Source organism: Idiotropiscis lumnitzeri, chromosome 15 (assembly GCF_059441095.1).
Source record: "Idiotropiscis lumnitzeri isolate Australia: NSW breed Sydney's pygmy pipehorse chromosome 15, RoL_Ilum_1.0, whole genome shotgun sequence".
Lineage (NCBI taxonomy): Eukaryota > Metazoa > Chordata > Actinopteri > Syngnathiformes > Syngnathidae > Idiotropiscis > Idiotropiscis lumnitzeri.
This window is the reverse complement of record NC_142405.1, coordinates 11,371,069-11,382,467: the sequence shown is the minus strand read 5'-3', so window position 1 is coordinate 11,382,467 and position 11,399 is coordinate 11,371,069. Positions and strand designations below refer to the sequence as shown.

Here is an 11,399-nt window from a genome sequence, read left to right as displayed (position 1 = left end):
ACATAGAAGACTGTTGTTTACGGCATGCCCCAAATTTTAATAATTCATTAAAAAAGGAGGTGTACACATTAAATCAAGCTCTTCTTTGGTGGGTTTGTCTGTTGAATTTGCTTAAATTTCCCCATTGTGGGACTAATAAAGGACATCTTATCTTACATCTTATCTTAAACCACACCCCACTCTCCCTGACAACAATCAATCAAATGGACAAAAAAATCATAATAAAAAAATTAAAATAAAATAAAGACTGGTATGTAACCCACCAAGTTGTCGCAGGATTTTCCAAGCCCCAACGAGCGGTGCTCCACCCCACTGTGGCTTCCCTTCCTTAAATTTTAATGTATTGGTAGAGTGACTTTATTGAGTCACTTGTTTATTAAACACAATGGTCAAAAAAAAAAAAAGAGTCCAGTAAAAAATGAGTGAGCAGTAGAGGCTTAAACAGCTGATATGAAGGGCCAGTTCATCCAGGTGAGCAGAGTTGCTAATGAGGTGGGGGGCGTGGCTTATTGGCAGAATGGAGCAGTGGGGAGGTGAATGGAGAATCAATGCGAGCAGAAATGTAAAAACAAAGCAATTGAATTGGAAGCTCCCAAAAATGTTCGAATAATACAAAGTTGGGTTTAGCTGGGGACAGAAAGATACGGTGATGGTTGCCATTCTCTTAAAAGTGGACTTTGCTCTAATTAGTGTCTATCTGTCTGCTCAGAGGCAAAGTATTTCCCAGGATGCTGGATGTGGGCCTGCTTTTCTCTCCTATAAGGAAACGGAGCTGTTAATCTTTAATCATCTCAGGCGGGTTGCTGTGAAATTATGTGCTTATCATTAGCTTGTTGGCATGAGTTGTAATAATCAGGGTCAAGATTTTCTGAAAAAGGAAACTGATGTACTTTCTTTCAACATTTTTGTCAGTCTTTCTTTTTGTTCCTTTTCTTGCCACTTATCTTTTTTTGAACCTGTTTTATTCAGCATCGTGGTCATGTATAGTGCCAGAACAGATTTTGCTCCGTAACGGGCGAGTATAAAATGCTCCCATCGTCTTTTAATTGTTAGGCTATTTATTTATTTAATGTGTTTCTAGACAGTATGTATGATAGTCGAAGAGTGGCGACAGAGAGAAATATGAATAAAGACGTAATCCATTATTCATTTAAGAAAAGAACTCTGTACCTGTTGTGGGAAATGAAACATGCTGGGTTATGGTCTCTGGCTTCGTATTGGATTCCAGCACAGGGTGTCTTGAATCTGTGCAGAGTACAAGGAAATGTCAAAACTCTCAAGGCATACTGGAGTGAAATGGGGTTTTTGGTGTCCGAAATCTTGGCCTTAGCTGGGGGTCATTGTGAGTCCTCCGACAGGATAAGAAGCTAAAAGTAAACAGAGCTAAATAAAAAAAATAAAAAAAATGAAAAAAAAAACACCGAAGATTGGCAGTGAATAAATCAAGGGACTTTTCCGAAGTGGCCTTGAATCGGTGGAATGAGCTGAAACAAGCAGGCTGGCGAAGGCATCCATCAAAGCGAAGACAGCTCACATTTTGCTTACAGGAAGGAGGCCAAAGTACAGAAGTCAAAATTGATGCAAATTGTTTGATTAGTTGTAAATCAAAATATGAAGTTAAGGTCACCTTAACCTAGTATAATTTCCAATGTACGTTATCACTTTAGTCATTTTCTAGTTATTCCATGACTTCTTGTGGCATTTTCTTTCTGGAACAGAAAGGGTACCGACAAACCATCCTATGCGTGGATATGCTCAAGGAAGTTTACAATACAGAGCAAGTACCTCTGATGTATCAGTTTCTGTATGAATCCCAAGCGACACTGATGGCTCCATAATTTGTGTATCACATAAACAGAACTATCAGGAGACTATTTTTTGTCATAAAACGTTTCAAATATCTATCGAGCTCCTTCACAAGTGATTTGTTCCCGTTTCTTTTGAGGTAGAGCGTTTTTGCATATATGTGGACTGAGGCTCAACTGGTGATCTGGTTCGGGAAATTCCCTCGTCAAGAGGGAATTAATTATGCATTCCGTCGCACAGGGGGTTCAGCAATACTGTTTGAGGAGCTCTGAGAATAAGGACAACTTTGAATTTGTCCCTTGTGTGTATTTTCTCTCACCAATGCGCGCCAAATCCTTCTTGCCTGTCTTCCAAACACACATTGGCCCTGACTTCACCCACAGCTTTAAAACTTCCAAAACAGATGCTGTTGCTCATTTATGCCACATGCAAATTGTTTACGGAGCTTTAGGAAAAATACTTTGAAAGGTGAGCTAGATGAAAACCAAGCAGGAGAAATGCCAGAATGAAAAACAAATATTGTATTGCGAGAGGTTCCGTGGTCCGTACCGGGGTTCGATAAACTATAGCCGTATAAACAACAAAGAAACGTGTTCTCAAATTACAGCCGTAATATCCAAGAAGAACATCGTATAGGAGACCCCACAGACTTCTTATTCAAGGAATTATGCATTTCTTTGGATAAAATACTATAACCACGACGTCAACGGTGTTATATCTTGCAGTTGAAAGATCTTGCTCAACCTCAGTGGGACAGTTACATTCCAGTGAAGCACACATCCAGCTTATGTTTGTTTTCCTTCTCCCTTGTCATGAATTTTTCATCAGCCACTCGGTGACACATTTCATGTGTTTCCCTTATAAAGAGCACAGTAAGCATTCTTCCACGAGGTGATATTTGCTTCGGCCCTACTGTGACTTTTGATTATGGTCTGTTTACCCCCGACTGTGAGGCGGGAGGAAAGAATTATTTTGGGGGGGTTGGAAAAGGCTGGTTAGTTGGGTGATTGCATTGCATCAATGTGTTTTGGTTCTGTTCGAATCTCATTTTCAGTATTAACGCTGTTATTTTGGATAAGGCTAGGATGTCAATGTTAACCTTTATCCAAGAAAAAAAATAATAATAAATGAATAAAAATGACTCATCATCCATCCCTGTGTCAGTATTGGGTACCGAGTCATCATTAATAAATTATAGATACATTGACGTCAAATACCATATTATAGTCACAAATTGACTTGTTTTGTTCTCCTCCGTGGAACACATCCACTAAAAACTCACCTAACGTTTTTTCCCCCCGCACTTTCTGTAATGCCTTACACTGACACTAGAGGGTGCCAATGGCCTAGCTCAACTCAACTCAACTCAAATGGAGCAAAAGGAAGTCATACAACAAAAAACAATTAAAATAAATTCATAATGCAGACAGCAAAAAAAAAAACAACACACAAAACAGTCACATTATAAACATGTTGGGTCAAAGGCCAAAGAATAACATTTAATTTTAAGACGACTTTTGAATTTTATTATTATTAATAAAATTATAATTTTATTTTATTGTTATTAATTTAAAGATGATCTTTTCAAAATTTAAAAACAAATAAAAGACTCTAAAATGTCTTTAAAGGGACATCAGAGTAGAAGTTATGTTATCTAACAAAGTAGTACATTAACAAATTTTGAATGTTGGGGAGGAGTTAAGTCTATCCTGGGTTCTTGTCAAAGAATCTTCACCACATGTGCATGCACACTCACTCCATCCACTCACTCACCTGGTAGTTATCCTTCAATCAATCACTGGCAGTAGAAGAAAGATGGAACACGCTATTGTTCTCATACATAATTCGTCTTTGAATCGCAGTCACAACAGGACGTTGCATTCCAATTGTGTGGCCTCTACGTCGAGAGGGCAGGATGGCTACTGCGGCTCAGGAAGGTGTGGTCGGGTTTTCGCAGAGCCTATGGTGACTACTCAGGAAGTGATCCCCCTGGCCTTGTGTGTACATCGATACTTCTCTCGGTGTGGAAGGATTTCGAGATGCAGCCCTGTGCTGGGAGGTGACTTTTGTGTTGTCCATACAGCAAATCCGTGCGGAAATCCAACCGTCAAATCGTCACACTAGCTGCTGGTAATGGCCCTGGAGTGGATCTGTTCTGTAGTTACTTTGGTGTCTGGGGAAAGGCCCGCCGATGGCGAGACAACCAAGCTGTGGATGGAAAGCAATTAACGTGACATTTGACCTATCTGTGGAGCAAGCAAATAACCTCGATAACTACAACTACAAGTAGCCTAAGATGACAAACGTGTAGGCCAGGATTCAATTGTACAGAAAGTTTTTTTTAAAAAATCAGTTTGGATGCTTTTACAAAAAAACTATTTGGGGACAGACTCATTCATGTGCACTTAGGTCACGTAATTAAGTTGAATTAACATCGTCTCTTCTATTGTGTTCTTAAAGGGACACTTGATCCGGCTGAACATGGATGTTTATGTAATCGGTATATATGTAAATATTACATCCATAATAAAATTAATCCCCACCCCTCCTAAAAGAATCTATAGTGACTTAAAGATAGGAGTGCGGAAAATGGATGGACAGACTTTGAAAATTTCAGAGCACAGAAGCTCCAGCGAGGAGGCCGACTCCGCAGTCGAGGGTAGCCGCATTTTTCGATGAGCGGTATAGACGTCACCCTTGAATGGCCTTGGTCATTGGTGACTTATTAACGAAAACAGACGCTCACTCTCTTTTGAGTTAGCCAGGGAAAGGCAGATCGCTTTGGGATGAAAGTCGTGATGACTTTTACTGGACAAATTGTGATTGGTTCCTGACATGCCACCAAGACATGGAGAGAGTGGAGGGGGGCGTGGCCAAAATGTTCATGACCAGGAGGTTTTTTTCAACTCCTTACTTCAGTATTGAGTTCTCCAAAACAAATTGCTAGAATTGAAAATGCAAGCTAATAACCTGACAAAAATAAATACATAGATTGAGCTTGTTGTAAAAAAAAATATATATATGGACCATCCCAGCTCGATGATCACTTTAAGATAATTAGAAAGTAATGCCTAGCAGCGTTTTTATAGATAACTAGATAATATCTTCTGTTTCTTCAAAAGCAACAGCACCAAAGCGCTGCATCCAAATGTGCAACTTATAAGACACACGGGATAAAAATGTTTTAACCACATTTACTGAGTTGAAGTTACAATTTCAGTTTGTGCATTCACATCATCTGCATGCACCGACTTGTAAGAATAAATATGTTTACACGTTGTGGAGTCAAGTATCACAATTTATTACAAAAACTAGAACTTTTTCATCTGTTAGTGCTGCCATGCTTTAAGCATATAACAATGCAGTATAAAATCTCCGTCCCCTCGAATCCGACAGTAAAAGCAAAGATCATAGATGCTGACACAGCATTTACAGAAGTTAAGACATGCTGTTACTATACAGAGAACATTCCTAGTAATGTACAAACATTCTGCAAAATGCTCCATTGTCACTCATGAATTGCATTTCAGGACAACCCCGCCTTGTTTAAAGTGTTATGATAAACACATTGATCAAATTAAATTCAAGAAAATAAACGGGAACACACAAACACTCAATAATAATACTAATAATAATACATGATCGCGCTGAGATTCTTTTCAACAGCCCAAGGCACTCAGGCTTGAATGTTGGCAATGAGCATGTCACCCTTCACATAAAATCACGTCAAGCAGGTGGCGGGGGCGGGGGAGGGGGGTTTGAAAAGCAAGGGAGAAACCCAGTGGTCTGTTGACGAATGCATTGTCCGCCTTGTCCATTTTCACAGTGAAAATCCCTGGCAGTCAAAACAAAAGGAATCTCTCGATGAAGTTGTTTTTGTTGGATTGCAGGACATCTTTTTACAAAGACTACATGACCTTCTGCTGCATTCAAGCTTTCATTTGTGTTGCCATGAGCATCCTCGGGTCTCTGAAGTGAAAACATCAGATAGAGCCACAGATAAACCTGACGTGCATTTACGTGCCACATAATGCTCAAAGTGTGCATTACCCAAGAATACTCTCAAAGAAAAAAAAATCAAAGACTGCTCTCATTTTTTTTTTTTTTTTATTTCAGCATCGAGCGACTGAACGTTTTGCTGCAGGATACTTCCAATTCCTTTCTCCACGCTGTGACCACAGTGGCCTCAACAAATGCACTGATCTCCTCTCATCCGCTCTTTAATTGAGGTGGCGGCAAGCTTCGAATGTCCACTTGGAGGCACCTCCGTAAATTTCAAGGCTGGTTTCCAACCATGCAAAAACATTGCCCACTTGCGCTTTGCTGCTGCAAGTTGCCAAATTATAGATTTCTCCCACGGATAGTTTCCGATCCCAGATGTGAAAGTTGGCTAGATCTCCAACGAACGCTTGGGTTGCGTCGAACCCTCCTCCGTACGTGTCCTGTGCAAAATACAGATTTAATTAGTATCTCAAGGGATCAAATTTTTTTAATGTTCAAGATGTTTGCTTTTGAATGTGATGGTGAAAAAGGCTTCTCTCCTCATAATAGTGTTTTGTCTTGGTATATTGGTTACTATTGTTTTGAAAAATTATAGTTTTTGTTTTGTTTACAGTTAACTTTTTTTAATTTAGTTTGAATTAGTTTTTAAGAACGGGTTTGTTAGTTTTTTTTTTTTTTTTTTTTTTTTTTTTTTTTCAAAAGTTTAGTTTTAGTTTGGTTTTAGTTAGTTTTAGTATTAGTTTTAATTTTTAAAAAGAAGGTTTTTATACATGATCAAGATTTTTTTGAAGGGCATGGTAAATATTGAGCAGTGAAAATTCAACAAAAATATTAATTCAAAGGTTTTTGATAATAAAGGGTACGGTTGATGCTTTCAACAGTATATAGACTTTAACGTGTAAACCTCTTCTAAAGGTAGAAGCAGGCAAGCATGCATGCGTGCTAATTAGAATAAAGCTAGGATGCCTTATTTGCCAAGTTGCCAACTTATAAGGTTAATTTCTCCTGTACAGAAGTATTGTACCATGTGTTTTTTTGTATATATTTTTTTATGTATGAAAAAAAAAAAAAAAAAAAAAAACAATGTGTTGGCCCTTGTTCTCCAACAAAAATTAAGCGGACTACAACTCCCAGATGGCATTTATGGTTAGGTTTAAATAGTTTTGTAAATGTAAAATATAGTTAATAGTTTTTGTTTTTCTAAATAAATTTAGTTTTTATTTTATTTCATTAACATTAATGTTAATATAATATATAATATAATAATATTTCTATTTTAATTTTAGTTATTTTGTTTGTTTTCATTTACTAAAATAACCTTGCTTGGTACTGAAATTCACCGCAGTCAAAAGCATGTTAACTTTATTTCCAGACAGGGCTTTGTCCTCGAAAAAAAATATCGAGTGTTTCACATAAACGGATTTTGCGCAGAAACTCCCTGGCCTATTTCCTGTAAAAATCACCCTGTAATCAACTGACAACCACTGATCTGGGTCGGTTCTCTGCTCTGCTAGAAAAACAAATCTTACTCTTACATGTGACAATTTGATCACATTACCTGCTCCTGACCGAGGATCAGCAGGCCTTGTGGTTTTATGGGGTGGTATGGAGCCAGGTTCTCACCACTCCCCCTCTTGACACCATCTTGGAAAGCTTCCCAGACACCGTCACGGGTGGTCCACGTCACGCAGATATGATGCCATTTGCCGTCATTGATCAGGAAAGGCAGTTTTGCAACCTTGACGGCAGTGTAGACATAAAGTCAATGCATGAGCATCAATCAAGTCCATCTAATACAAATTCGCAAAGTCAAAATCGAACCTTATCATTAATCAGTATCTCCATTGGGTTGTTGCCCCACTCGATGAGCACCAGCTCGTTAGCTTGACCGGGAACGGCGTAGGAAAAAGGGGTGCCCACTCCTGGGGATGCGTTGGACTTGAGCCACATGCAAACAGTGAGGGCGTACATCTCAGGCAAACTCTTCTTCACCTTTGCGTACATGTAGTTGGTTCTCAGTGGAAATGTGAGCTGGAATTTATCCAGAGGCCTGTTTTCTCGCTGACCTGTTTAGAGGAAATAGAAATGTGTTTGCCTGGCATATATTTTGGATGATGCAGTCATCTTGCAGACTGCTGCCACAAGTGCTCCCCCAATCACATTTTCATTTTGGAAGATGGGCCACTGACATTTCCAGCCACTTTATTAGGTACGGATGTGTGGTGTTAAGATATCTGCCAAAATATGAGAAAGACCTCTGCAATCCATGTACACAAGTTATTCCAAATGTCCGACAATAACTTAACGGATATGGAACAAATTAATTCATGCAAAAAAAAAAAAAACGTCATATATAAAGAAACGTGTTAGAATATCTATGAAAAGTCCTCTTTATATCGTCACATGATGATGGAGCTGGCTGTGCATCGGAATGGTGGCAAGCACGACTCAGCCCCTCCTTGCATGCTTCCCTCCACATTCCAAAATTCCGCTTCTTAGATTAAGTGCAGGTTCCAATTGTTTGTGTGAACGTGAGCGTGATGAATGATTCTCCATATGTGTCCCGTGTTTGAGTAATGACGAGTCCAGGCCGTATCCCGCCTCTCATCCTCAGTCACAGACAAATGGGGGCGAGTGATGTCGAAAATGGATAAAAGGGGGAATAATTATTGAGCTAATTTGCATATCTGCGGATAGTAATTGTATTGACTATGTGTGCTGTGACTGCAACGTAGCCTACTGGGCGATTGCGCCTCAAATTGGTTTACAGCTGTAAGATTAAGTTTGCTTTGAGAATCTAATGAGAGAGATACAATTCAAGCGTTTTATTAAACACTTGGAGAAAAGGGAATTAATGTGGCGCTAGTTTGGAGTAGTGTAAAATTGCACTGTATCATACAGAGCGATGTTTCTTAGAACGGTGGTCCCCAACCACAGGTTCCCGGACCAGTATTGGGCCACTGGCCATTTTGGAGCGGGCCGCGGGAAAAAAAAAACTTGCGGTTTAGTAAAGATGCTAATTGCCTTGGTTGCGCTACGCTAATATCAAACACACAAGCTAGCAAAATGAGCAACGTTTACACATAAACTTTTGCGTGTCAACTTCATACATTATTCCTTTTTTTGCCTAATTGTTGTTCCAGAGATGTGTATTTAAAAACATTCGGTAGAAATTGATGAGCAGACGCCACACTGTCTGCTCATCTGTCGTCAGATTGTGTTTGGATCCATAATGAAGCGTCCACTGAATGGATCACTCCAAGCACACTCGCATACACACATGCTGGGGATTTAAATCGGAATTATACATTACACAACAAATCCACAACGGTGATGCTCCAGATTTGCTTTAATCTCAATTTCGATAAACACAGCCGAGGAGCGGTGACGTGCTCAAGCTTCATCTCGTGCTTCATCTCACTGCCACATGAACACTTGTGTCTGCCAGAAGATCAGAGCTGTCCCAAACACATGCACACGTTTTGGATTTCAGGTTTTAAATGGGGGGATAAAATGGCTTAATCTTCTGGGAGAGCAGTAAAGCCTCCAAAAATATTTGCTCTCTCATGAGATGACAAACGTGCCAAATCAGGAATGATCTGATTTCATCATAACGCTTGTTCTGCACTTGAAGGACCCCTAAAACCGATCAGATGTCCTGTAAGCAACTGATGGTGTGTAATGTTTTGTTGCACATACCTTTCTCCAGGTCTGTGATTCTCTGGTGCAGAGACGTGAGGGTGGACTCAACTCTCCCACGCTGCTCTGTCTCATTGCGCAGTCCGGGCTTCCCCTCTTCAATGCTATTCACTCGGGACAACACCTGCTTCTCCAAGTCATCGATTTTACTTTGGAGCAGGTCTTTGAGGCTGTTGGCCTGCACGGAGTTGTTACTTCGACTGAATTGCTGGAAGAAAGAAAGGGAAAGATGTACATTGAGGTTTTATGGAACGTATCTACTCTCGAGCCGCAGCATTAGGAACGCATGCACAACGGATCAATAATAGTTGAAACTGCTTTAACAATTTGAAAATGATGTCGCTTGAGAGCTGCTTCATTTTGTAATTTACAATGACTTGCAGGAATTGTGATAAATGAACGGTGACCATCTCATTAATCCTTTAGGTTTTTAGTAATGATAGTGCCTGTCTGAAAAGTATTTTTGTTTAACTTTAATTACGCCCAAAATATATTTATTTAAGTTTTGCCCAGTCATTAAACTCATGAGCTTTCAAATATACTCCAGGGAAAAAATATTAGACCCATTTTCTACATATGGTCAGCAATAATTTATCAACAAAGACAAATCTAATTCATTGTGTTGAATCCGATTTTTCATATCTGGCTTGATTCTTCAAAATATGTTTTCATAAGCAAAACCCTACCTCAAGGTTCTCCAATCTCTGCTTGAGGGACTGTAAAGTCTGTGAGAGTTGCGCCAAAGTGTCTGCGGGCCCTCTGGATACATCCCCCATGGTGTTTTTGGTCCCAGCCTCTTTCCTCCTGCCCCCGGGCCGCCCTTCCCCTACCTCGGCGCCGCTCTGGCTCTCGCATCGAGCCAACTTTGAGGTCAGTTCTCTTATGGTCTCTTTCTGGTTCATGATGGTTTCCTTCTGCTGTAGGACCGTCTCCCTCAGCTGCACCACGGTGCTCTTCAAGTCATCACCGGGCACGCTGTTCTGCAAAGTGGCTGCGCATATGTCCATATCCTTTGGGACCGAGGTGCAGATAAATTGCGTCTGTCCTCCAAAGTCTTGACATGAACTCTGCAAAACGAGGCATGAAAATAGAAAAAATCTCCAACAGCTCACGTCCTCTGCTGTTTGCATGTTGGCTTTTGGAGGTTTGTGATTTGCTTTGGTTTTAAAAAAAAATTTTTAAAAAAAAGAAGCTGCAGTGACTTCCCGTGTGTAGTGTAATCCGTGTGTGGAGGAGGACCCGTTTTATACAGAGAGCATGCTTGTGCGCAGAGCAGCTTCACTGCATCACCACCGGAGGGGAGGGAATCTGAGTCGCTCATTAATAGGCACCAGAGGCAGCGTCACTTCCCAAAGAAAAGCCCCTCCATTTTGCTCCCGGGCTTGCACATGTTCACTTTTTCTCTCATTCGACTACTTGTCCTTTACCACTGCTTGTTATTGTTTCCTCATTGCGGGAAGTCAACTCTGATAAATGCTTTGTGTTTTTTTTTTTCTTGTTTTGCACACAGTGAAACCTCTCTCTTTCTCTCTCTCTCTGTCTGTCTGTCTCTCTCTCTCTCTCTCTTTCTCACTCTCTCTCTGTCGCGCTTCCTCCGTCTCTCTCTCTCTCTGTGTCTCAAACACATGCCACACAAAGGCACACATGCAGAATGCAAGTTGAGTTTTCAGCACCAAGGACAGCAGCTTCCAAAGCGTAGCGTTTTCTCTCTGGCCTTTACTTTTTTGCTCCGCAGCATACAGCAGCAGCCTCAATACAACCATATAGTTAAGTCACCCACACACACACACACACACCCCAAGTAAAAAAAAACAAAACAAAAAAAAACAAAAAACAAAAAAAAAAATAAATAAATAAATATATATATATATATATATATATACATATATATG

The 11,399-nt window shown here is 40.1% G+C and overlaps 1 protein-coding gene across 1 annotated transcript; it reads right to left on the bottom strand.

Annotated features, from left to right (window-relative positions):
• Positions 1-5,091: 5,091 nt before the first annotated feature.
• nptx1l (neuronal pentraxin 1 like) lies at positions 5,092-10,812 on the bottom strand. Its single transcript, XM_088317693.1, has 5 exons — positions 10,194-10,812; positions 9,508-9,715; positions 7,630-7,874; positions 7,367-7,546; positions 5,092-6,248 (listed from the first exon to the last, which is right to left on the bottom strand). The coding sequence occupies exons 1-5, from the start codon at positions 10,635-10,637 to the stop codon at positions 6,027-6,029; spliced, it is 1,299 nt and encodes a 432-aa protein (XP_088173819.1). The 5' UTR covers positions 10,638-10,812; the 3' UTR covers positions 5,092-6,026.
• Positions 10,813-11,399: the final 587 nt, after the last annotated feature.